The 25,664-nt window shown below is 44.8% G+C and overlaps 1 protein-coding gene across 2 annotated transcripts; it reads right to left on the bottom strand.

Moving 5' to 3' along the window:
- Positions 1-1,195: 1,195 nt before the first annotated feature.
- Positions 1,196-24,553, bottom strand: CDX2 (caudal type homeobox 2). Of its 2 annotated transcripts, XM_053385948.1 has the most exons (3): positions 23,579-24,520; positions 9,477-9,622; positions 1,196-1,960 (listed from the first exon to the last, which is right to left on the bottom strand). In XM_053385948.1, the coding sequence occupies exons 1-3, from the start codon at positions 24,081-24,083 to the stop codon at positions 1,757-1,759; spliced, it is 855 nt and encodes a 284-aa protein (XP_053241923.1). In that variant the 5' UTR covers positions 24,084-24,520; the 3' UTR covers positions 1,196-1,756. The 2 variants fall into 2 exon arrangements, with proteins under 2 accessions (XP_053241923.1, XP_053241924.1); XM_053385949.1 differs by lacking the exon at positions 9,477-9,622 and having other exon boundaries at positions 23,579-24,553.
- Positions 24,554-25,664: the final 1,111 nt, after the last annotated feature.

The raw sequence follows: 25,664 nt of genomic DNA on the forward strand, positions 1-25,664 counted from the left end.
TTTTCTGCACTTTTCCTAGCTCTACAATAACCTTTTTGAGGTGTGAGTGACCAGAACTATACACAGTATTCTTTTATTTTTATTTTAAAAACAAAAACAAAAAAACCCCTTGGATATTACCTGGAATTTTGGGGACCAATTTGGTAATCTCATAATCTCCATTTTTAAAAAACAACCTTGTTCCAAATAGATCCAGTGAAATCAGTACAAACTTAGGCTTGGATTCCCCATGGATGCTTCTCACATGATAACTGTAGCATTGAGTTATGACTTGCACATGTGAATGAATCAATCATAGATACAATATCCCAGGTAATTATTTTCCTGTCACCCAGTGCTGTATAATTTAGGGTTGCCATATTTCAAAAAGTGAAAATCCGGACACAAAAATTGTTGAGCTTCTTTTGCAAAATCTCAAGATACAAAAAAGAAGAAGTTTCGGAGCTATTTTTAAGGAAATTTGTCACTTCCGACATGGATTGCCATACGTCAAGGTTTTCCTGGACATTTTTGACTGCTGAATCCTGGCTACGTTCAGGAAATTCAAGACATATTGCAGCCCCAGTACAGTGGTACCTCGGGTTACAGACGCTTCAGGTTACAGACGCTTCAGGTTACAGACTCCGCTAACCCAGAAATAGTACCTCAGGTTAAGAACTTTGCTTCAGGATGAGAACAGAAATCGTGCTCTGGCGGCTGCATGGCGGCAGCGGGAGGCCTCATTAGCTAAAGTGGAGCTTCAGGTTAAGAACAGTTTCAGGTTAAGAACGGACCTCTGGAACGAATTAAGTTCTTAACCCGAGGTACCACTGTATAATTTAAGCATGCCTCTTACTCCAGGTTGGCCCCCAAATAATTTACAATTTAAATCCATTGCAGGGTGCAATATAGTTGTTGTACAATTCAATGTAGGAGCCGGGAAGTGAACTTGGGATGTTCTCCATGCAGTGCAGATGCTGTACCGCTAACTGTGGTCCTGAGTGCCTCATATAAGTTATCTGCAGATGTAAACCCTGTCTTTTCAAAGCATTTGCTGCCTGAGGACCACCTCCTGATCAAAATGGATTTGCTTCTTTCCAGTTTGCAATGCCACAGAGATGCATAAATCTGAAGAGATGGCCTTCAGCGCCAACTTTGCGATCTCTTGTGCAAGCAATTTGTATCAAGCCGTTTCTTGGGAGAATTTCAGCTGTCATGTAAAACAGTGCTCCTTTTGATATATCTAGAGTACCAGGAAAACAAAGTGAAATATGCTTTAACCCCCTCCCCCCCCATTTTCTTTCGCCCACTAATATTTATCATTTGCTCAACAACATTGGTAATAAAAAAAACAGGAATGACAAGAACAAACAAACAAACAACAACAACAAAAGGCATTCCAGGCCCAGTTCCCTGAGATAGCAGTGTTTTTCATTTGCAAAGAGGAGTGTCAGTTGCGCGGCACCTACCACAAGCGTGGAAACAAAGTGAAGTAAATTATGGGGGTGGGGGGAATCAAATCTCCTCCCCTCCCCTGTTGCCGCACAATGTGGGTTGATCACAGTACATTTTGTACAAATGCGCAGGAAACCAAAAGCTGGGGTGTGGTGCTGTGTATAGATGTCCAGGTGGGACGCAGAGCCACAGTGTCCCCGTATTGATTTCACCAATGAACCAGTGGCCTTTCCCACCAGGGGCTGGTGTGCATGTGTGCCTCCCCTTCAACGAAGGAGAGCAGGACGTATCCAGCTGCTCAGTCTTTTCTCCCCAGCGGCTGTCACTGTGCAGTGGCTGGCACTAAACCGGGAGCACTCAACACTCCTCCTCCATTGGGGCCGGAGCCAGTTGTCCCTGGCTGCATGGAGGACACTGGGCTCATGGGTTCTGATCCACTGTGCACACCCCCTGGCTGAGACTGTTGCAACTTCTTCTTGTTGATCTTCCTCTCCTTTGCCCGCCTGTTCTGAAACCAGATTTTCACCTGGGGGAAGAGGAAGACAAAATAAGTTCCAGCAACTTAGTGCTATAGACCCATGAGAATGGCTCTCCCATTATCCCTCTTGAAGATACTGGAGAACTGAACCCCAGAGCTATGGTCCTTCTGCATTACATGTTTCCTCAATGTGTACTAAGAAGGTACTTTATGGACTACAGCTAAGACTGCATTCCTGTACATGCTTACCTGAGAAGGAGGTCCACAAATACAGTGGGACTTACTTCAAGAAAAGATTCAGAGGATTGGGCTGTTTGAGCAAAAAATCTTCCCATCCTGCAGAAAAGGACAGGGAGTGGAGAATGTGTAGAAAGAGGGTGGGCTCCTCATAAATTCCTGAGAATCTAAGCTCTCCTTTTCAAAGCAGAAAGATAACATGTTTTTCAGTGGGAAGGAGGGAGCAAACAAACTTGTATTGTCATGGAGATGGAACATAATTTCCATATTGTTAAGTTTGCATCTTCTTAGCAGAACTGATAGGATCCTGAATTATTAAATTAGAAGTATCTCATTTTCTTCACACCAAAATGTAAAGATTACAGTCTGGCCCAAGTGATACACTTCTAAGCCCCTTTAATTCAGTGGAAGGGTGTTAAAGAGTGCATTCGGACATACCTAAAACACTTTACTGTCTGCACTCTAGAATCACACTCATCCCAGTTTGAGGCCAACCACAGGCCTAATTAGGTTCCCCAGCCCAGGTCATTTTTGGGCTAGCCACACCCATATTTCTCAGGCATTAAGTCCAAGCAGGCTAAAGGAAGACTGGACTCAGGAGAAACTGGTTCTGTAGTGTGGAAGAAGGAGCCAGTTACTCACAGAACACATTGGCTGATGGGTGTGGTCCTACCCCCACCTTATCCCAGAGCAGTTTTGCAACTTAAAAAAAAAAAGATTGAGGTTTACAGTCAATAAATGTTTTCCAAAAAAGCACCCAGTGAACTTCTAGTGACATAAATGACAGGCACTTTAAAAAATATAAAATGACAGGACATGATCAATCTGAAGCACAACAGAGGGGTAGACATGATGACTAACCCACTGTTAGAGGATTTAGGCCAAGGGCTCCCAGACTGTGATCCGGGGACCATCAGTAATCTGCAAGCTTCATTCAGGTGGTCTGCAGCATGTCTGTGGATTTGTGGTTGAAGATAAGAGATAGCACACTATTTGCATTAAATGCTTACACTGCTTTTAAACTGAATTTCAACTGCTTTTATTTCTTATGTTGTATCACTTTTTCAATTCTGTGGAATAGCATTCCTGTTGAAATACGACAGATGCTCACTAGGTGCACATTCTGGAAATAATTAAAGACATTTTTGTTCTGAGGTACTTCCCAGCTGGATAAATGAGTCTTTACCATGAGTGTCCACTTATTAGGGTTTTAAGTCTTGTTTTAAATGTATTTGTTATTGTTGTGCCTTTAATTGTTATTAATTATATGTAAATCACCTTGAGATAATAGTTTAGAAGGCCAGTAGTAAATTAATCAAAATGGAGATAACAATAACGACACTAATACTAAATGCATAGATAAGAAATAAAAGAAGCAATAAAAAATACAATTAAAATCCATACAGCATCTAGCACAGGGCATTACAATTGCTACCACAGTTAGGAAAAACATTAAGTAGTCCACCAATACCCTCAATAATTTAAATTTTTTTAAAGTAGTCAGTGGGTAAACATTAATTGGGGGGGGGGGAATGATTGGGAGGCTCAATTCAATGGACTGAAAAGTACACACCCTTGTTTTTAGAGCCATATGCACATAAACTTAACCATGTTCTTAATTTTCCATGGAAATCAAACAAAGTCAAGTCTAATTCACTTGGACTGAATTGTGCTCCATGTTTATAAACTAATGTGTGAGCCTCCAGCATTGAAATTTCAAGCAAACCAGGGCAATATTATTTATTTGACTATGACATGTTCTTCAACAACAGCTGTTGAAAAGCTAATAAAATATAAATATGACATTGTTACCAGGTGTTAAAATATAATATCAGAAGCAGAATTCCAAAATCTGTTGCAAGTCAGTGCCTATATTTGGCGGGTATCAAAAGCAGAGAGTGTATGTTCAGCACAGGAAATTGCCTATGTCTCTAGATGACTTCATTCAATGTAAGAGAGGCCTGTGGCACATCTCCTTCCCACTTCAAGGATCAGCCCTGTAGAAAAGAGCCTTGTCATGTGAACACAGGGAGCTGCCTTATTCTGAGTCAGAATTTTGGTCCGTCTAGTTCAGTATTATCTATATGTTCACCTTTCCCCATAGTGAGGAAGACCTAAGGTGCCCAAAAGTATGTTAGTTGTGGGATGTGATACATAAGTAGCAGTCAAGTACAACATTCCTTGTTTCCCTAGAGTGGACATGCGAGGGAATGTTTGGTCCAGCCAGTCGAAAACTTCCTGTTTCCTCCTGGTTGGGATATACTTCCTTTTGCATGTGACTAGAGGTGGGTGTGACCTTATCTGTCCAGGTAATCTAAAGGACAAGGCATGCTGCCACTCTCTCTCTCTTTGACTTCCTCAATTTGTTGGAGCAGCAGCTTTTTAGCTAGAGACACTGGAACTATCTTCATATGGGATAGATCCACATGTATACACTTTGTAACTAAGTCTGCCTTCAGGGATCCAACTGTGAACTGAATGAGTGAGTAAACTACTTTAATACACTTTACTCAAGATTGTGGAGTGTTTATTCTTTTAAGAGGGATATAAGGGAACTTACCATGAATCTAATATTGAGAGGCTTAAACAAGCCTGCAACCAACTATCTGCTGTGCTTTTAAAAGGGGAATGTAAAACTCTGCTAAATTATAGAACTTGCTGGCGCAAGTTAGGAAGGATATTAATAAACAACATATCCTCTCCTGCCTCCCTGAACATTCCCACATTAGTGACCCCAGTTCCAAGTATAAGATCTGTATTGTGTTGTATGGTTACATTTTCCATATATATTTTTCTGCTGGCATTACACATATTATATTTTTTATTTAATTTTTACAGAGGTTTCTGTCCTGTAAGGATTTGCTGACACTTTCTTAGGGCTACCAATTACAGTATCCATCTTCTTGTCAGCCAAAGCATTTGGGATATAATAGCCTGTTGAAAGAAAAATGCTATGCATTCTTGTGTTTTGATGTTGTAAATAGCCCTGTGATCTTCAGATGAAGGGCAATATAGAAATTTAAGAAATAATAATGTTTACGGGTAATTTCATTCTTGTAGTTCTCTATTTTCAAATCAGACTAGAACCAGGCAGCCTTTCAGACAAGGGACTGTCCTCTCTAAATTAGGAGACATGTCAATGCTACCTGCATAAGAAACATCCTTTATTCAATTATGGGGGGTTATAAATTTCTCATTACTCATTACTTTAGGAAGCTTACTAAGGGGACAGGATAAGGCATATCTATATTTAGGATTGGAAATTGGGCATGCTGAACATTAGTTTCAATTTAGAATGGTTTGCTCGTGGGGACTATTTTTTCAAAGTGGTTAAGCTGGGTTTCCCTCACCCCATTTTGAGGGAATATATATTTGGAGTGGGAAACTAATGGCAAGCTCAAAACAGGAAGAGTGGGAATGGAAAATAAATCCCAGGTTTATATCCAAAATACAACCGCAGTAGCAAACGAATATGGTACATTAGAGCTTAGCTGATTTCTTACGGCTTTCATGGCCAAACAGGGACTCTAGAAATCAATGCAGCCATCATCAAAACACCAGCCCTGATATAAGTGACAGAAGAAAAGAAAAGCCATTATGCACATGGGAGCCTGACTCAGAACTAATGCATTTCCAGGAAACGCAAGGACACTCGGAACAGGGGTGGCACTCAGAAAAGCTAGAAACACAACTCTCTTGGACTTTGAGAACAAAGGTGTGTGACTTTTGTAATATCTGCAAAGACTGCAGTTAGGGAGGCTGCCTGGAAAGTCTCTTAAGGTGATCGGAATGGAATAAACAAACTCTCCCTCCTGAGCATGTTGATATATACAAAGCAGCCTCATAACCCAATATGTGAACTGGATATATGAGCACACATGGAGTTGTCATTTCCGCCTTAAACCTAAAACACTGTCCAGGTGTGCCAAGATTCCATGGACACCAAAGGGATTTAAGCAAGTTCTCAGTGCTGCAGCTAGGTCATTTCAAACTCTGGACTTAAAGGTCAGAATGCCTCATGAGCGTAGACAGAGGATACCTTCTCAGCACTGAATAACCACAATAGATTCTCCACACTTCTGTAGGATCACAGGAAAAACATTCCACATCAGAGGCACTTTCCCCATCTCCCATCTTGCATGAAATGGGAAATGAAATAGTAAAGGCAGTGAAATGGCCCTCATCGCTTTTAGATTGGCCATATTGTGTTGAAACTTTAATCCAATATTTCATATGTTTCTGGAGCTAAGCCCAGTGGCTTCCTTTGGTGAGCCAGTAGCCACTTGTTTCAAAGTAGTGCTGAAGATTTCTTAAAACTAGGGAAGGGGAACCTGTGTCGCTCCAGATATTGATGCCTGGCCAAGTTAAATGCATGTAAATTGTGCACAAGTTAAATGCATGTAAATTGTGAATATGTGTATCACTATTTGAATGAAAAGCAAGTGCAATTCTCAAGCCATGGACTCCAGAAGGGGGGGGGGGAGGCGACGACGACAAAGGGACTTGCCCTCTTTGTGCATTTACCTACTATATTTACAAAGCCTCATTGAGTGTATCAATACACTCGGGAGAAAGTCCAACCAGTGAAAATAGAATACTCGAAAGCAAAAGAAAAATGGTTAATACTGCTTAAAATTACAAATTATAATCTCTACACACACACACCCCTACCTCATTTTTATGTTTTGTCCAGAAATCATATCCTCTAAGGAGGAAGTGATGATACCTCTGGGTTTTGTGTAGTGAGTGAGAGTAACGCTGCATATCATATGCTGAAAGGCACTTTTATCTTGAACGACTTCTTAAATTCCATAGCCAACATCTGGTATTATAAATAGGTTATGGGCCAGTCAGGAACCTTGCTTGCAGTTTTGATTAAAGGCATCCAATTCTCTCTCTCTCTCTCTCTCTCTCTCTCTCTCTCTCTCTCTCTCTGTGTGTGTGTGTGTTTAATCACCTTGGCCTGATCAGGTCTATCAGACATTAGACCTTGGAACCTTTCCATACAAAAGTCTTCAGTGCAGCCCACAACACTCCCAACACACTCCGCATAAAATTGTGAAGCCACACAATGAGTGCTCACATGGAATGAGTGCTCAGCCACATACCGTACCTGTTTTGGTAGTTGGCTCTTGGGGTGACAGTGCTACGTTGCACAGCAAAGCAAGTCCATGCGTACATAACAACTTTTTTTGTTATCATGCTGAATGTTTAAAGAACAAATAACCTGCCAGAACTAAAAGGGTAGCGATGCTTTAAAAAGGGGTGTGTGTGTGCGGATTACATCTAATTGGAGTGGATTGAACGGCTTGCCATCAAATTCATGGGGGGTTGACACTGTTCACGAAACATTGTGATGTGGTCTCTGCAGGGTGGCCTGCCGACCAAAATGTGACACCAGGACGCTTGCCCTAGATTGTGGCATTCTCTTGGAAATAGATACATTCAGGGAAATCCTATGATTACAACTGACTGAAGGAGCAGAATTGTTTATTTGCTCAAAATCATTTCCTTTGACTTGAGCTGGTTGACTCTGGAGTGAATCTTTGTACAAACTACAGCGCTGGAAGTGTAGTGAGTTGTTCAAACCCCCATTCAGCCATAAAACCCACTAGTCTCCACCAGTTAGAACCTCATTGGGTCATTATGAGGATAAAAATGGGAGGTGGGAGAACTTAGTACAAATGCTGTGAGCTCCTTGGAAGTGAGATAATAGAGCCATGTAAATGAATGCCCCTCACTTCCATAGAACTTAGCCCCATACCTACCTAACACTTTCAGCACAAGGACTTGAAAGGATGTTTTCAAAGAGGACACATAAACATGCCTTTTAACCTGCATTTCTAAATGCATGCATTTCTAAGTTCATGCAGATGAGAAAGCCATTTTGAAATCAATTGCATGCTTTAAATCAGAGGTGGGGAACCTGTGGTCCTCCAGATGCTGAGGGACTGCAACCCTATCAGCCCCAGTCAGCATGGTTAGTGGTAAGGGATGACGAAAACTAGGACCACCCCTGCCATTAGACAGAGTGAGGTAGCTGCCTCAGGCAGCAGATTTTAAGTGTCCGGAAAAGGAAGCAAATTTTTAACTTTATTTACTATGATTTTGCTCTCCAAGAGGCACTTAAGGGATTTCTTTGCTTCAGATGCTAAAATAACTTAGCTGGCCTGGGGTATTGTATGGCTTCATCTTTTCTGGAGCAGGAAAAAACATTGAGCTAGCCCTGATGGGAGTTGTAGTACAAAAAATTATAGAGGACTAAAAGTTCCCTGCTCCTGAACTGAATAGGGTTAGGGTTAGCATTACAGGAGGAAAGGGTATAAACAGCTGCAGTTTGTTGGAAGTTTTGTTCCTCTTCAATCAGACCTTTAGCTGATTAATATTCTATGGGCTTTTGAATGTGTTTGTGGGAGCGGGGTTTTTTGTTTTGTTTTGTTTTTGTTCTAACTATTTAGTTGTGCTTTTATCTTGTATTTTTATCTTGTAAACTGCCCTGAGATCTTTGGAAAAGATAGTAGTAGTAGTAGTAGTAGTAGTAGTAGTAGTACTAGTATTTTAGCAAAAAAGAAGTATAGCACAAAATATTTTTTAAGATACATTTTAAAGTTAGATTTATATCTTCCAGTACGAAAGTGAAAGCTGTGGTTTACAATTCCCTTGAGCCAAGCAATTTCTCTCGTTCATTACAGAATCCAGCTTTGCCACTTAGCGTATACACAATAAGCAGCCATAGCCAGCTCCTGGCTGGCTGGCAAATATACCTATAGAATAATGCCTCTCTAGACAGAAAGGCCAGAGCTTAATGGGAGAGCACATCCTTTGCATGCAGGAGGTCACAGGTTCAATCCCTGACTGGGAAACACCCCTGTTCAAAATCCTGGAGAGCTGTTGCTAGTCCGTATCACCCTTAATGGCTTAGGTGGACCAGTGTCTGATTCAACAGACAGCAGTTTTCTAAAGACACCATGTGGAGGAAGTCCCATGCTTTTGTTCTTGGAAGGACATTAGCTGACACATGAGGCTTTTAAGAGAGCAGGTGGCACAATGAGTCAGTGCATCTGGCTGTTAAACAGAAGGTTGGTGGTTCAAGCCCACCCAGGGATGGATTCCTGCATTGCAGAGGGTTGGACTAGATGACCCTTGGGGTCCCTTCCAACTTTACAGTTCTATGATTCATGGGAGGACCTTGGCCTGACTGCTTAATGGAATGTACTGATAGGTTTTTTTACGGACTGAAGCTAAAGCACCATGGCAAAGAGGATTTTCTGGGAGGCTGCAGGGGCCTTGGACATCTTACAGAGCAAAGAAATAGCCAAAGTCGCACCTGTCTCTCTGACAATCCCAGATTGGCTGCCAGCTCAGCTTTCCTCCGAATCGTGATGTAGCGGCTGTAGTGAAACTCCTTCTCCAGCTCCAGCCGCTGGTGATCTGTGTAGACCACGCGGTACTTGTCTTTCGTCCTGGTTTTCACTGAGGAGAGAGATGCATGTCCGTTAAAGGAAGTGCGATTACAGCACCATTGCTTTGGAGCATTCTTTGGAGGGTATATTTGGAGAACGTTTGGCTTTAGCAAGAAGCTAGTCCCTGTGAAAAATCCCCATTAGTCTCTAGCAACTGAGGCTTCTGTAGACATTTGACCAAAGCAAAACAAAACAAAACATTTCAAAATATCCCTGCTTGGCATGTTTATGCAGGAGGGATTCCAATAACCCTGGGCCTTTACGGTTTCCAAAACTTAGCTGTTGCTTATTTCCACCCCATCCCCCAAACACAGCAGGTTAGAAGGGATCCCTCTTCTTCCTGCTAGTTTAAATTATAAGCCCTCAAACGTCTGGCTTCAAGAGGAAGTGATTTTCAAACAATGCACGCTTGTAAAAAGGAGGCAGCTGCTGGGTTTATGGCCCCCAAGCCAAACACACACAAAAACACAACCGTAAAGCAATGCATTGGGGGGGGGGTACACCTTGATTTGTGCATCTGTATTATTATTTGGCACTCTGTAATTTGGCCTGTTATGACTTCTACAAACTTCCGCTTACTAGGAATGGAGTCCCAAAACTTCAATAGAATTAATGGGTGGTATTGCACTAAGTGTTAGAGTAGACCCATTAAAATTAATGGAACAAACTTAGTCATGTTCATTCTACTACTTTTGAGTAAAACCTAGTGGAGTGCCACTTCTCCAAGTAAATGTGTTTGGGAGAATAGCTCTCTGATATGCACAACCCAGATGAACAGGCACTTTAAACTGTATTTAATGGAGGGAGGTATTTAATGCACATACTTCATTTTTCAGTTTACTTTCAACATGCTTGAGTTTGGCTAGGTCTTGTCTCTGTGGTTCAATCCAGTGGGAGATTCTCCTGCACTCATAAACCCCCTTGAAATGAATTGAAGCTCCAGGCAAGCATAGTTCATTTCATGTGCGTAGTCTCACTAGATCATTTACAAAGTATCAAAATAAGCCTAGGTACTGTGTTGTTGTTTTTGGTAAAGGCTTGTTAACAGCTTTACCTTTGTCCCAAAACAGATCACTTAATATTGGAGATCAAAGTATCAGTCATTCAAATTGTGCTTAACTTATATCACAATAATAAACATTTTTAGAACCTGGGAATCAAATCCCAACCGTTTCATCACTTATACAAATATGTATAAACTCAGGCCTCCCCTTTCCCAGGCCTGATGCTCAACTCTCTGTTAAGCAGTGCTGTCTTAAGTCACAACCAAACTGAAGTTTGGCCATTTTAATTCCCACTTATTTCAAAGGCGTGGGTGGGAGAGTTAAATGCATGTTTTGCCCTATTTCCAACGAATTATATTTCATAGAATTGTAGAGTTGGAAGCGACCTTGAGGATCATCTGCAATGCAGGAATATGCAGCTGCCCCGTATGGAGATTGAACCTGCGATCTTGGTGTTATCAGCACCACGCTCTCACCAACTGAGCTACTTCATTGCCTTTTTACACAAACCCCCACCAACAAATTGTGTGTCAGTGTGCAATTTATAAAATATATATAATTCATTACTTGGTCAAGAAGTAATGTGCTATACTGTTTATTTTCTCATTAAACTGCATATCACATATATCACATTTCCCCATAAACTATTCCCTCTTTAGACATGGGCTATCTACTAAGATAGGAGCGTATAGTTTTGTGGTATTGTGGGGGGAGTCACAGTTGAATTGGATGTGGGGTGGTGGAGGAGGAGTGTACACCTCTAGTAATGGAAATTTTACACACATAAAATCTGCAGATGCTCCAAGGAGGAAACTCACATATTTCTCACACATCTGATGTATGATGTGTTGTCCTTAGTTTGCAGGTGTATACATGGGTACAGAGGCGAAAGATGTAAACAAAGGGGCCAAAGGTCATGACATGCAAGAGGCATAATAGTCTGCAACATTTCAGTGCAAAGATCAAGTGCCTATAAAGATAAGTACGTTCACAAAATGGTCATTTCCACAAACACACTACAGTACAATAAATCTATTCACATTTTAAGGAGCCACAAGACTGTTGTTGTTTTTCCTGGAAAAGACTAGCATGATCCCCCTTCTGGAAACGGTGTTGCCCTGCTCTCGGAGTGGGTAAGCAAAGGCTGTTTGTTTGTTTGTATTTAAACTGTGAGGCAGCTTCTTCCTGGAAAAGAAAGTAGCTGGCTGGTCCTTGAAGGCAAGAGCTCTGAAACGGAATCCACAAATTAAAACTTCGGATACACGTACTTTGTTATCTATGAGCAGTCAAATACAAATCCCCATTAAATATGACTCTTTTTTGGCAGAGGCTGCCTTGCCATGGTTATCTGTGCCCTGGTCACCTTTAGATTAGACTGTGGCAGTTCAATGTAGGTGAGGCTGCCTTTGAAGGTTGTCCAGAAACAATGGAAATGCACGATAACTACCTGGAATCTTTATGGAATGCTTTCCCCGTGAAGGCTTGCCAGGCACCCACTTTGTAACCTTTTTGGTGTTAGGCTAACAGAGCAATCCAAACCAGGTCTACGCAGAGGTTAAGCCCCATTGAATTCAGTGAAGCTTACTCCTGGGTAAGAGAGGCTAGGATTGCAGCCTAAGACATAAATGCTTACCCAGACATTTGAATCTTATGTATGCTTTAAAGGGTTTCCTCTGTTGTATTTTATATTTCATTGTACACTACCCATCAGTTTCTTAGTAACATGAAGGGTGGTATAAGAATTGTTAAGTGTCGATTAGGAATATGCCACACCAGCTCTTGAACAGTTGCACTGGACCCTAGTTCATTTGCAGGGCAGAATTTACAATGCTGGCATTGATGCTTCAAGCTCTTCCTGACTTGGCACCTTGAAGGACCTCCTGCCACCACACCAACCTGCCAATAGACGAAGGTCATGATCACGGAAGGGTGTTCTGCAGGTGCCTTCATCAAAGGAGGAGAAGTGGATGGAACCAGGAAATACAATCTTCTTGGTGGTGGTACTCCACCTGTGAAATCTCTCTCCAATGAGAGCCTTTTTAAAACTTGGAATTAAGTCACAACAATTTCCTTCCTTCCTTCCAAGGCACCTATATTTGGCTGTGTGTGTGTGTTTTAAAAAAGCCCTAAATTTGCGTTGATTATAAATCACACTCTTTCCTGTTCGATTTCTATTATTATTTTATAGCTGTAGTTATCTGTATTATGCTATTTTAATTTCATGTTGTTTAAACTGTGCCTTTTAAAAATTTAATTGAAAGGTGAGATCAGAGCTTATTAGTAATTATGAAGTGATTTATGTGGCTCCACAACAAGCACTCTTGCTTATCAATAAAAGTCCATGTAAAACAACTGACTTCTTTCCAAAAAACATGGAGGCATCAGTGCCATTCACAGCAAAAGGACTGAATTGATTTAAATATCCAGGCAGGCACGATCTGGCTGGGAGATCAGCTCTTTTCTCCTGCGGTTTCAAGGGATTGGAAAGCTTTGATTTAAACACTGCCAGTTGTAAATGAGATAAACCACAAGAAACAATATTCTATGATTCTATAAGGTGGGTTTTACTCAGAAGGCATTCAAAAGCCCGCTTAGGAATGAAGCTTAATTTACACCAGTACAGTATTTCTTATTGCAAGTCATGTACTGAGATGGCAACAGGAACGGGGCAATCCACAAAGTCAATTTTATGACGAATGTAGGAGCTCTACAGTCATTTAGGCCTGGGCTTTTTCAAGCAGAGCTATACACAAACACATTTGGGCCAAAGTAAGAAGGAGTGACTTCTACCTAAATTTCCATTTCCCCTCGTTTGAAGGTTTATCTATAGATCTATCTCGTTATAAAACGTAAATGCAAGAACTTGCCAATTCCAGTACTTTTCTACATTTTTTCTCCTCCTAAAAAAAACCCCTGACTGCCCCATTCCCTGGGGAATTTATTCCCAGGACAGCTGGCCAAACCAGGAGCATAAATTGCGCCATGACAATTTCAAATTCACTGCGCTTCCCAAATTCACTGCGATTCCCAGGCAGCCCTCCAGCGCGTCTGTTTGCGCCTGGCCTTTGGTCTTTTCCCCCGCTTCTCGTTTAACTGGTTCTCTTCTTAAACAGACCCCCACCCGCACCACAAATAAATAGAGAGATCTGAGCTTCTTCTGCCTGCCTGTAGGTGTTTAATGGCCGGCAGGCTGGCTTTGGTGAAGCTAAACAAAAACAAAAGGGGCAGAAAGGCGCGGCCCCTGCAGCCCCCAGACAAAAGCTTCCCCGCCACGAAGACAAGGCTGATCAGAGGGAGCTCCCTGGAGCCGCTCAATGAAGAACACGAGCGCCGACAATGCGCTACAAGGCGATCTTATCAAAGCGAGGAGCCTCCGGAACGCCCCCGAATCGCAGGCGCAGGCGGGTTGCCTGGAACAAATGGGCGGCAGGCGCTTTCATTCTCCCCTCGCGCTCTGCGCGGCGCATTTGAATGGAGACAGGCAGGTCCCTTCCCCTCCCCACTGCGGGAAAGGAAGAAAGGGGTTCGGAAGAGGTTGGGCTCCTTGAATTCAAATGCATCTGGGGGTGGGAAGCAGGGAGGGGGCTCCTAATAAAACGCAGAAGACCTAGTCTTCCCAGTTTCAGCCAAATTGCCCCCTCCCTTTGAAAATAAAACAAAAAACACAGTAGATGGGGGAAGGGGCGTCCAGAACAGAACAAAGGAGGCAGTCTTCCACTGGGCCAAAAAAAACCATTGTTGCATCTAGCTCAGTGGTGAGGACACTGGCTGGCAGCAGTTTCAGGCTCTTTCCCAGATGCTGGGGAGAGAAGCTAGAGCGTTCTGCAGGTCCAAGCTCTGCCTCTGGGAGTTTATAATATGACTCTTCTCCAATACAGTGAGATGCCGAGCCGGGTGGATCAGGCCAATGGATCCATCAGCCTGTTTTCACAGCAGCCATGCAGGTTGGGCCACCTACACTTCCCCCTAATCTGAACAAAGTTGGAAAGCGAGAGAAACACATGGCAACCACTTTTCCCAAGCCAAAAAAAATGATCTTCTTTTGTCAAATTTTTAAAATTTATTTTCAATTACAAAAGTCCAATATATGCCATATTATATCAATATCAAATAGCATTCCAAATACCAATCAATTACACAGCCAATTATAAAATTTATGTGGCCTCTCACCTGCTGCACTTCAAGGTCTGATTCCCTTTAATTCTTCCTCCAGACTATTTTTCAAACCAAATACAATCCACTCTTGATAAAATGACATTCTTCTTTAAAACTTTTTAAAACCACAAGCCCATTTAAACTTGGACTTGGCGTCAGGAAATCTGTTCTCCTAAAATGGCAGAAGCATTTCAAGGCAACCCTGAAAGGCACCCTATAAATATAGTTTGGGGTTTTGTATTTATAAGCAATAATCATTTTAAAAGGGTCTGAGCACGTGCAATGCACATTTTCCACATTATTGATAACAGCAGCCTGAGCTATTGTGGTATCTCAAGTTTGATGGGGTTTTTTTTAATAAGATGGAAGACCCAGATCCAAACCACAACTTTACAGAATTGTTGTCCAGGTTAAAATAATGCAACTATGTAACTACGTTGAGTAAAATCAATCAAGGACCAATTAAGGCTTTTAAGGGACTGAACCCCGGCACCTCAGTTCAAAACTGGAGCGCAAACCCAGCCACACTATTCCATGGATGAAGTCATTCATATCATATATCATATCATATTATCATATATCAGCCTTCACCAACTTGATGCCCTCCAGATTTTCTGAATTACAACTTCCATCAACCTGGGAGTCCAGAAGATCTGTGAGACAACAGATTTATGAAGTCTGATGCACAGTATATTCACACAAACGTCACTGCTTGCAGTGACTTTCCCCAGCGAATCCCAGGATCTCGCTAACGGAGAGAGAGATTCAGAAGACAAATGATTTAAGACAGAATGAACTGGTAGAATTGCCACTTTTTGTTTATTTGTTTGGGTTGCTGTTGTTTTTAACCCCAAGTCCTTATGCTTTTTTAACACCTGGTGAGTGACACCCCAAACATTTAAGAGACCAGCCATTTCCCGCAACTGGAGAAAACTTCGTCTGCTTGGGAGCAGGGCATGAACAGGGAAGGAGGACAGCCTTTAAGAACTAGGTAGAGCTTACAGAAGAAAAAATAATGGGCCCGATCCACTGGAAAGTTTCCCTGGATTGTGTCGGAATGAAGACATGTCAGTTAACCATTTGCAAATATTTTGTCAGACTCTCAAGACAGGAAAAAAATAATAGAAGCTTATTTCTGACTGGACTGCTATCTATGTATTTAAATGATCTCTCTCTCTCTCTCTCTCTGGGATTTTTAAGGGTGATTGCCAATGTTAGTTATACTCAGAGTAGACCCATTGAAACCAAAAGACTTAAGTAACTGTAGTCCACCAATTTCACCCTAACAGTACAATCCATGTCTACTCAAATTAAGTCCTATTGCATTTGATGGGGCTTACTCCCAGGTAAACCTGATAAAGACTGCAGCCTGACGATTTTGCATTGCATTATGTAAAGGTGCATTTAAAGTGTTTAGTATTGTACTAACATTAATGTTATTAATGTGACAGCACTCTCTCCTTTGGGAACTTCCTGCCTATTGACATCAGGCAGGCGGCTTCACTGTACCATTTTGCCTGCTCAAAACGTTTTTGTTTAGGCATCCAGGTTTGTTGAATTTTGACATGTGTTTTAATCTGATTTTTAGTTCATTGCTAAAATATCGTGTATTTTTTTGAATATTTTAAATAGCTGGTTTGAACTGTTTCATCGACTTACATTTTTTATTTTTGTAAACCACTTTGTAGTGGGGTTGTTTTGTGTTACAATCAAAATGCATATACGTTTTATGGAATAAATAAACAATAGAGATTCTGTGATCACCACGTGGGAGCCACATAAATAATAATGCCTCCTAGAGAGGACTGCAGAAAATCAACCACTGGTTTGCTTGGGGTGAAGATATGGGATGGGCGGGAGAAAGATTTTCCCCGTTGATCTACTGCGGAGAATTTTGCAGTCCACCCAAGGGCCTGTTCCCACTCTCAGCTGCCGCAGCCACCAACACTCCCCCCCTCCCCCACCCAGGAAAGAGAGAGAGAATGAGAGAGGAATGGCAGATTTCAATATTGACTGCGAAAGTTTCTGTTCCACCTCCCTCTCCTTTCTCTTCTTTTCCGGTGAGGGGCGGTCAGGGAAGGGGAAAGGGGGGAACAATAGCAAGGAAGGTGTATATCAAAGCAAGATAGGTTTAAAGCCCCCTCCTCATGACAGATGAGGGTCTGCCAAAGAGAAGGGAGGAACAATATTAGCATCACAAGTAAGACGAAGGGGGCGCCTGCAGGACCCTCTGGCCCTCTGTGACCTTTTCCTAGGGCATTAGCATCCGAGGTTGCTTCTAAGGTTGCTATCCTAAGGACAGTCACTCAAGAGCAGCTTGCGCTGGTCTCAGTGGGACTTTCTTCTTAATAAGGATGGCGAAGGGTGTGCTGTAGGATCAGCCTTCCCCAAGCTGGTGCCCTCCAGCTGTTTCGGACTATCTAACTTTAGCTGAGATGGATGCTTTAGCTGAGATTGCAGGGGGTTGGACTAGATGACCCTTGGGGGTCCCTTCCAGCTTTACAATTCTATGATTCTAACTCCACTCAACCCCCAGCCCGGCATCTGCTTGTAGGGCCTCAGAATGGCAAAGGCCAGTGCTGGATTTAGGGTGGTTCCTCTAGCCGAGGGGGCACAAAATAATAAAAGAATAAAAATAAGAATAACCTATATTTAGATGGGTACCTACAGAGAAGATCCATTTAAAAAGCAGCTGTACCAAAAGGAATTATTGTGAAAATAAGAAATATTTAGGGTATGTGTGACGAGTTTTGTCCTCACTCAAGGCACCATATTACCAGCTCTTGCAAAGGCTACTGTAGATGCAGGACCTCCTGCTACAGCCATGATTTCTATTTATTATTTCCAATCTACACTTTCATTAAAAGAATATCGCGGTGGTATGGAAAGTATAGTAATGAAACCAGCAAAAAGCACCCACGAAACTTTAATAAATACCAACTGGTTAAGAAGAGAACATTCATACTGCAAAGGCCCTTCTAAAACAATGTAGTTTTCAGAGCAGCTCTGAAAGAAGGGAGGAATGGTTTCTGGCAAACCTCTACTGGTGGGGAGTTCCACAGGCCCTGGCTCAATCTGTAGTGAAGGCCAACCCAACCTCAGAGGTGCAGGGAGCCACCAGAAGTGTCCCATCTGAGCATCTCAGATGACTGAGGTGGAGCATAAGGAATCAGATGGTCCCTAAGGTCCTTTGGATCTGAGTTGTTTAGGGGCTGTGAATTAACACTAGTACCTCGAATCTGTTTCCCATTCACCCCCATCACTTCTGTCTCCCTCTCTCATGGGGATAATAATGCAGGCATATAAAGTCAGCCAGTACTTATATGTGAGTGTCATTAGTCATTCCCACATTGCAAAAAGTGAGTTCATGGCAGAGTTGAGGTGTACGTTGACCAGGTCTCACTAATGTATTGGAATTCAGATTGTTATATTCTGGTCTAGCTAGTTGCACTCAAACACACTTTGGGGTGAGATATCTGTTTACAGCAGGATCCTGTGCATATCTACTCAGAAGAAAGCCCCATTGAGTTTGATGTAGGGTTGCAGTCTCCGTGCATTTCAAGGGCATAGTCCAGTCAAAGAGGAGCAATTTCTTGGCTCTCAGTGGGAGAGTCAAGCACACATAGGATCCTGTTTGGTTTCAGTGGGACTTGCTCACATGTAAGGTGTGTAAGGCTGCAACCTGAAGTTTGCAACAAACTAATAGAAGTAACCTATGGGAATTAGAATTAATGGTACTGGCAAGCACTTCCCTAGGTCCCAGAGGAGAAGGTGGGGACCTTTCAGATGTTGTTGGACCACAACTCCCATCAGCTCCAGCCAACATAGCCAACATCTGGCGGGCCACAAGTTCCACATCTCTAAATTAGGAGGTGCAAACAGTCAGATCCTAGATACGTTTACTCTGGAGTAAATACCAAGCAATACAACTTTCCAGGGTTTCAGAGAGGATTTTTTCTCTGAACCTTGGGACACTGAACCTAGGGGGGGCGGTTTGCTTACCAAGGAGCTGCTACTTCCCATTGTGTTCAAATGTGCTTACTCTCTAGTATGTACAGTCAGAGGCAATGGGAAGCCCACCAAGACACTCCCCCCCCCCAGCGATGCAGAACAGGCTTTGGAAAGGAGGAGGAGGTCTTTCTTGAGGAAAGGAAGGAGAGGGATTGCATATCCCTGGCTGGGTGGCCAAGCCCTGGTTGCTGCCCAGCCGCGGATCAACTCCTCTCTGCACGGATTATTAGCAGCCCAGCTGCGATGGGCATATAAAGGTATGCACGTGCCCAGTGAGTCAGAAATCAATTCATAAGCAACCGCGCGCACCGGCCAACGATTTAAGGATGAAGCCCGGTATCAGCTCGACAGGAAAGAGACCTGCAGGAAGGCCAACGTGCGCGGAGGAGCGCAGGGGACCCCCGTTGCCTCTTATTCTTCTCAATCAAGAAAAAGTGCTAGATCAAGCTGATCCCACGGGATCTTCAGATCAGCCTCTTGCCTACAAGAACGATGCCTTTGCCCTTCAGTTAAGAGGTTAGGAAGCCAAGCAGCCTCTCACAAACTGGATCGCTCTTTCGTCTGGCAAGGAGCAGGGGAATCGATCTCTTCACTACAAGCTCATGTACATTTTATACCACAGGACCCTCCCGATGCTGTTGGACTCCAGCTCCTATCAGCCCCAGCCAGCATGTCCAATGGTCAGAGACAATAGTCACAAGTTCCCCATCTCCACGCTGTGTCCTAAAACAGTTCTCACGAAACTTGGGTCTGGGCTCTACCGCATCAGACTAGGCGGGTGGGTCCCCCATCCCCATCATGGCATGTTCATCTGTAAAAAACAAATCTCTGCCGGGAGAAAACTAGCAGTTCAGGAAGAAGGCTAGGCAAAAGCTTCCCAGCGTGCTACTCAAGGAATCTGTTTTTCATATGGGCGATTATTCCCTCATCCAAAATCTGAAGTGGGTACAACCCAGGCAATAGGCGTTGCATCTCAGTGACAACTATAGACTGCTTCTGAATTCTTAGTCCAATGTGGATCCGGGTCATTCAGTGTGCGCCTGGGTCTTTGAAGCTGCAAATACCCAGATTTTTATTTTTTAGAAAACAACCACCGGAAATTCTCCTGCGCAAGCGTAGTTGAAAATTCAATGGGAGCAGCAGCGCAAAGCCTTGCCAAACTCGGATTCATTTTTAACGCGTCTTGCTCAAGAGAACTTTCCAGTCGTTGAGGCGGGTTCCTTGCGCGTGTCTGCACTTCCCAGTACGTTTTGTCCTGAGACTGAACCTTCGCTAGAATTAGTGAGCTCATCAGAAGAACATTAGAAGCAAATGAACCTACATTCGGAAGCGAAGTACACTACAAGAACGTGGAGACTTCCAGGGCCTCTGGGATTATACAACCAGTTTCCATTAAAGAAAATCTTTCAGGGTCAAGGCAAAACAAGAATGCATTAGGTTAAAATAAGAGGTTCAGTATTGTTCTGACAATCCGACCCTACATACATTTTATCTTTTCGTGTGAATAATTCTACGCCTTTCTAAACTCTCAATATTTTATCTACGGGATTCTGAATGGATCAAAACACTGCTCACGGAAATTGTATAATTTACTAGCTCAGCCCTAGGATAGAAACCGGATCCTACAGGCATTACTCAAGAGTAAACCCCGGAAATTTTCATGAAGCTGCCTTCTGTTTCGGATTAGTAGAAGGATTGGTTTTAAAACCGATTCCAGTCCGGCTGAATTCCAAAACGTGTGCGTCAAGACTTAAATAATGCGCCTTACGCTTCAATTCTAAACTTTAATTTAACTGCAACTAGATTTCATTACTTGATTTTCAACCGCTGCTCTTGAGTGCTTTCACTGCGGGTTACCGCTTTCCCTTGTCGGTAACAATGTATATGCGAATTTAGTGGTTTTCTTTTAAATATTGACAATAAGGAACAAAGGTTGTTTTTTTAAAAAAGGAGATGCATATTTGCTCTTCAATACCACCACCATTACCCCCCAATTCGCAAATACACCAAAGTTTCCAAAGCAAGGCTCCCGCACTTTCTGCAGAGCCGCCAAGCGGGAAGTCCCAGAAAACTCCCTGCTTTCTATGGTCGCGCGTCCCCTGCGCAGGGCAGCAGCCGATGTGTTCCTCAGATCGCTGAACCACACACAGTCAGCAGGTCATCCGGCTTCAAATATCACTAGAGAAGCAACGTCAGCCGAGGCCCTCTCCAGCTCCTGGGCTTTGATCCTTGCTCCCGGAAGGCTGTTCTCAGTTGTCTAATTAACGTCAGCAACTCGACGCGTAAAGAACAGAGGTCCACACATCGGCCTCAGCCATCAGTGGCCGGCTCTCTGTTGTTGTTACACACACACATGAGCTAGATTCTCCAGCGACAATCCCCCACGGAAATCCCCACGCCACCATTATGCTATAATCCGAAGCATATTCACTCTGGTTTAACTCCCACTGAATTCAATGGGACTTGCTTCCTATCCAGGCTGCAATCCTTCATTGACGTTGCCTACAGCGGGGACTTACTTCCGAGTGAACATGCCTGTGATTTGCCCTATGAAGTGTGTTTATTAGGACTGCAGCTTTTCGGGGGTTCCCGAGCTTTTCATTTCTGCCTGGGTCATGCCTCCCGGGTTCATCCTTGCCCGCCTACAGATCTGGAACATATTCAAGTCTCCGGGGCGCTGCGCCTCGCCATAGTATCCCTTCCTTACAAAAACCCAGCGACGAGAGAGGGGAGATAGCTACCAATTCTGCGAAGCTGGATGGAGAAACCGGTCCGGGGACCACCGACTGCTAAAACCACAGATCTTCCCGCTTCAAGTAATCCTGGCCTCACCTACCCTACGATCAAAGTTACGGTAAGGAATGTCATTAGTACAATAGGTGGAGCGCGTGGAGCGCTCGAAATAACCCTTACAAAAGCCAAATTATTTATACTAGCGACAAAGGAGCATAGGATCTGCCTTATTCAGAGTTAGACCATTGGTCGCACCTAGCTCAGTGCTGTCTACACGGACTGGCAGAGGCTTTTCAGGGTTTCAGACACGGGACATGCCGGGGATCGAACCCGGGACATTCTGTATGCAAAGCAGGTGATCTCCCAAGGAGCTACGGCCCTTTCCCTGAAAGAAAACGTCGGTGGGAACCCCCCTGCAGATTGGAAAGGCCTTAGGGGGACACTTCCTGACAGCCACAAATTTCAGCTCGGCGGCAGCGCTTGGATTTATATATGGGGCTTGACCTCGCCAGGTTGAGGAGCTCCATGAAAGGGAAAGTCCCATTAATTTGCAACGGGACGGATTTCCCAGGAAATGTCTGCGTGTGTCTCGTGTGCTTAGAATGGCAGTTTTAGTGCCCACATGCTTCAGTTTAACTGGCTCGGGCGATAAAGATGCCTGTCTCCAATCAGATCTGTAGTTTTGTACAGTCTGAAAACTCACCAGCCCAGCAGGAATGAATCCCGGAGGAAACGGACCAGGATGGAGAGAGCCTGAGAACCTTTCTGGTGACAGCCCGGCTCATCCAGGCTCATCTGTGAAATAGTTTAAACGGCATTGGAGAAGTGTAGTTGCAGAGGGGATCATGAACGCGCAATTTCATTTGGAAGGAAGTGCCCCTGCTTCCCACAGGATTTACTTCCATGTAAATCCTGAGCTGGGATCCTGGCACAAATGTAGGGCATATCAATTCAGACGGGGTGGATCTGAGATTCATGCTCCCCTGAAGGGCAAAACACCCGTTGGTTTTAAGAACTGTAGAGAGTCACGATGTCCCAGAGAAGCGGTTCAGTTTTGTGGATTGCAGTTTGTGGATTTGCAGCCTGTTAAGTTTATTTACAGCCGCCTTTTACACTCAGATCTGAACCAGAGAATGTGCTGGCTCGCTCTTTGTTCCTTTGCCCACCATTAATGAACTACCTCCCCCAATATTTAATGCACGAATCTGGCTCAATCCTGGCCTTGTCAACTCAGGAGTGAGGTCCCGCTGCTTTCACTGGGATTTACTCAGTGTAAGCAAGGCGTACAACCTTTAGCTCCCAGCAAATGCCTTTTAAGGGGACGCAGAGGTGTAATAAATTGACAGGGCGAGGTATTCCCAGCACGTAAAGCGCCACTGACGCCAGCGGACTTACTTCCGAGAAAGTTTATGTGGAATCTGGAGTAGCGCGTGGCTTTCAAACTTAGCAGGAAATAATATTCGTTTTTAAACTGTCACGGCCTTAGGCTAGCACAGGAAGCCTATTGATTATGACATTCGTTTTAATGGTTCGGCTTTACTAGGGAACTGGATACTAAAAGCAAGCAGGCGCGCGCAGGACGGCCCAACCCTCCGGCCTCACAGCGCTGGCGATCGGCTCCACCATCCCTGCAAGGCACGCCAACCCTGGATCCAGTCCGAATATATGTATATTTCCAAAAGAAGGCTCCGTAGGATGGCTGTCTCGCTTCAATCCGAGAGAGATCCTCACACCAGGCCGTCGGTCCCCGACCAAATACCCCCGCACCGGGCTCAATTGGATCGAGGTGTGCGCGTCACCTTAACCCTTGAAACGAGCAAGACCAGCCGCGGTCCCTTCCAGAGTCTTTGCTTTCTTAACTCTTCCATCTTTCCCCTCCCACGGCAACCGTGCCCCGGCGCTGGTGCAGAGTGCCGCTGCGTCGCCTGAGCCCCACTGAACAACTTCCGCCCGCTGCGCCTGTAGGGGATGAGGTGACCCGGCTTCCTCCAGGCCTGCGCCCCACAGCCCCTTCCTTCGGACACCCAACGAGCCGCCCCTCCCTGCCCCTTCTCCTTCCTTACCGGGTCCCCCTGCCGTGGGTTTCCTGATCCAGTCGCAGGGGTTCCGCCTCTGGCCGCCGGGAGAAAGGTGCTCGGCGCCGGGCGGCGAGTTGAGCGGCTGCATCAGTCCCCCGGAAGCGGGGACTCCGCAGGGGGGCGCCGGCGGCCCCTGCGCAGGGTGGTGGTGGTGCGGGTGCGGGTGGTAGTCCCCGACGGGGCTGTAGGCCAACCCTGCCGCGCCGGAGGGTCCGTGCACGGCGTTGGCGCCCGCCCCAGGGACGCCCCCCTGCCCGTAGCCGTTCCAGTCATCGCGCAAAGGCGCCCCGTAGGCGCCGGGCCAGGGCGATCCCGGGGACTGCGCGTTGTCCAGCCCGATCCCGGCGGGCACATGGTAGGCGCCGTAGTCCGAGTACTGGGGGGCGCCCACGAAGTTCTGCGCCGCCGCCAAGTTGAGCCCCCCGGCGTGGCGCACCGAGCCCGGGTACATGGAGGCGCCGTCTTTCTCCAACAGGTAACTCACGTACATGGTGGCCGGAGGCGAGGGGCTCTCCTCCACATACTGCTGCGAGGGCGCCGGCGATGGGCTCCTGGCCTCCCTTCCCTGGGGGGGAACCCGGTGCGTTGCGAGGATCGGCGCCCACCCCGTGGTCGAGGCGCCCTCCGTGTGGGCGCAGAGGAACCGAGAGCGCAGCCGACGCGCGGTGGTCAGGGAGCCACCAGCTCCATCGGCCGGCCAGGCTCGCCGCGCTCGGGACGAGGCTCCGCGCTGTATGTTGACAAGGCGCTCTGAGCAATGGCCAGGCCAGGCCCAGCACCCAAGGCAGGTGACGTGGAGAGGGAGAGGGAGGGAGGGGAGAGAGGGAGGGAAGAAGGGAGGGAGGCACCCGGGTAATATAGCTGCTCCAAGCCCCCAAAGAAGATTTGCATTTAAAAAGATAAGGCAGAGGGCAGCGACCTGATCACAGAGACATATTCGGGCCTTTATTGTTTAAGAGCTTCCTTCTCCCATTGCAACCTGGTGCACTTTAACCTCCAATCACAGGTTCAAAGAATGGGAATCCGAAGAACTTGCAAAAGGGAGAGCGGAGCGAAGGGGCGGGTGGGCGGTGGGCGAAGGTGGAAGCGCACCGAAGGTCTGGAAAAAGAGCGCCTCCCAAGAATAAAAATAAATGATGCGCCTCTCTTTGATGTGAGGTCTTGGAAAAGGCCTAAGAAGTTGGCAACGCTGAGAAGCGCCTTCCAAAGGAAGAAAACAGAGGATCTGTGTTGGCCAAAACAGAGAGAGGTTTCCAGGCCCAGTTACGCACATTTCAGCCTCATCTAAAGGGAGAAAGTTAAAAGCCTAGGAAGTGGGGACGTTAGGCTAGAAAACGGATTGGCCAGACTCTCTCCATAGGTTCGAAACTACCTCCCCCCCCCCCCTTTAAGTGTTCCCTTAACATTTTAAAGCCCGTTTACTCATTAATAACCAATTGCCAGGCTAATCCCGGATAAGGAGGCGGCAGGCACAAAACGCCAACGCGTCGCACGACCCCAAAAGAGAATTCAGAATGTCAAGGGATTATCTTAATTTCTTTAGGGTTTTGTCGTGTGGCAAGAAAGCCCCCGATTCCCTTATCAAGGTGCGGACCTGAACTCATTTAGGAAAGTCCCGGGTTGCACTCACGGAAGAAAAAAAAACATTGAGGCTCCTTACATATACGTTTTTATTTATTTCATTTTATTTTTTGCTTAAAAGTTACCGAGGGCTGGTCCTATATATTTTTCCTAGTACAAAGCTATTGAGATTATATTTGACCAGTCCGTTCCCTAGGCTTCCCGCCTCTCTGAACCTGCCCATTACAGAGGATCATGAAAAGAGTGGCTTTTATTTATATATATTTTAAAGCATCCGAATCCAAGGCAAATTTTTAAAGAAGATCAATTGAGTCTCGAGCCAGCTAGATCAAATGGACGAAAAGAAAAGAAAGAGGCAGAGAATCGATGTTCTTGGGGCGAAAAGGTAGGAGAGTCAATTGCTAGTCAATTTCATACCATTTAAAACCCAAAGCTTTTTACTTTTAAACTAGGCTGATCTGACTGTATATATTTCAGTATTCTATGGAGT

The sequence above is a fragment of the Podarcis raffonei genome, chromosome 4 (assembly GCF_027172205.1).
Source record: "Podarcis raffonei isolate rPodRaf1 chromosome 4, rPodRaf1.pri, whole genome shotgun sequence".
NCBI lineage: Eukaryota > Metazoa > Chordata > Lepidosauria > Squamata > Lacertidae > Podarcis > Podarcis raffonei.

Excerpts from the sequence above, each read along its gene's own strand:
- CDX2 (XM_053385948.1), bottom strand. The coding sequence starts at position 24,083 with ATGTACGTGAGTTACCTGTTGGAGAAAGACGGCGCCTCCATGTACCCG. Across the intron at positions 9,623-23,578 it reads ACCCACGGCAGGGGGACCCG|TGAAAACCAGGACGAAAGAC; the intron begins GTAAGGAAGGAG and ends CTCTCTCCTCAG. Across the intron at positions 1,961-9,476 it reads TGGGATTGTCAGAGAGACAG|GTGAAAATCTGGTTTCAGAA; the intron begins GTGCGACTTTGG and ends CTCTTCCCCCAG.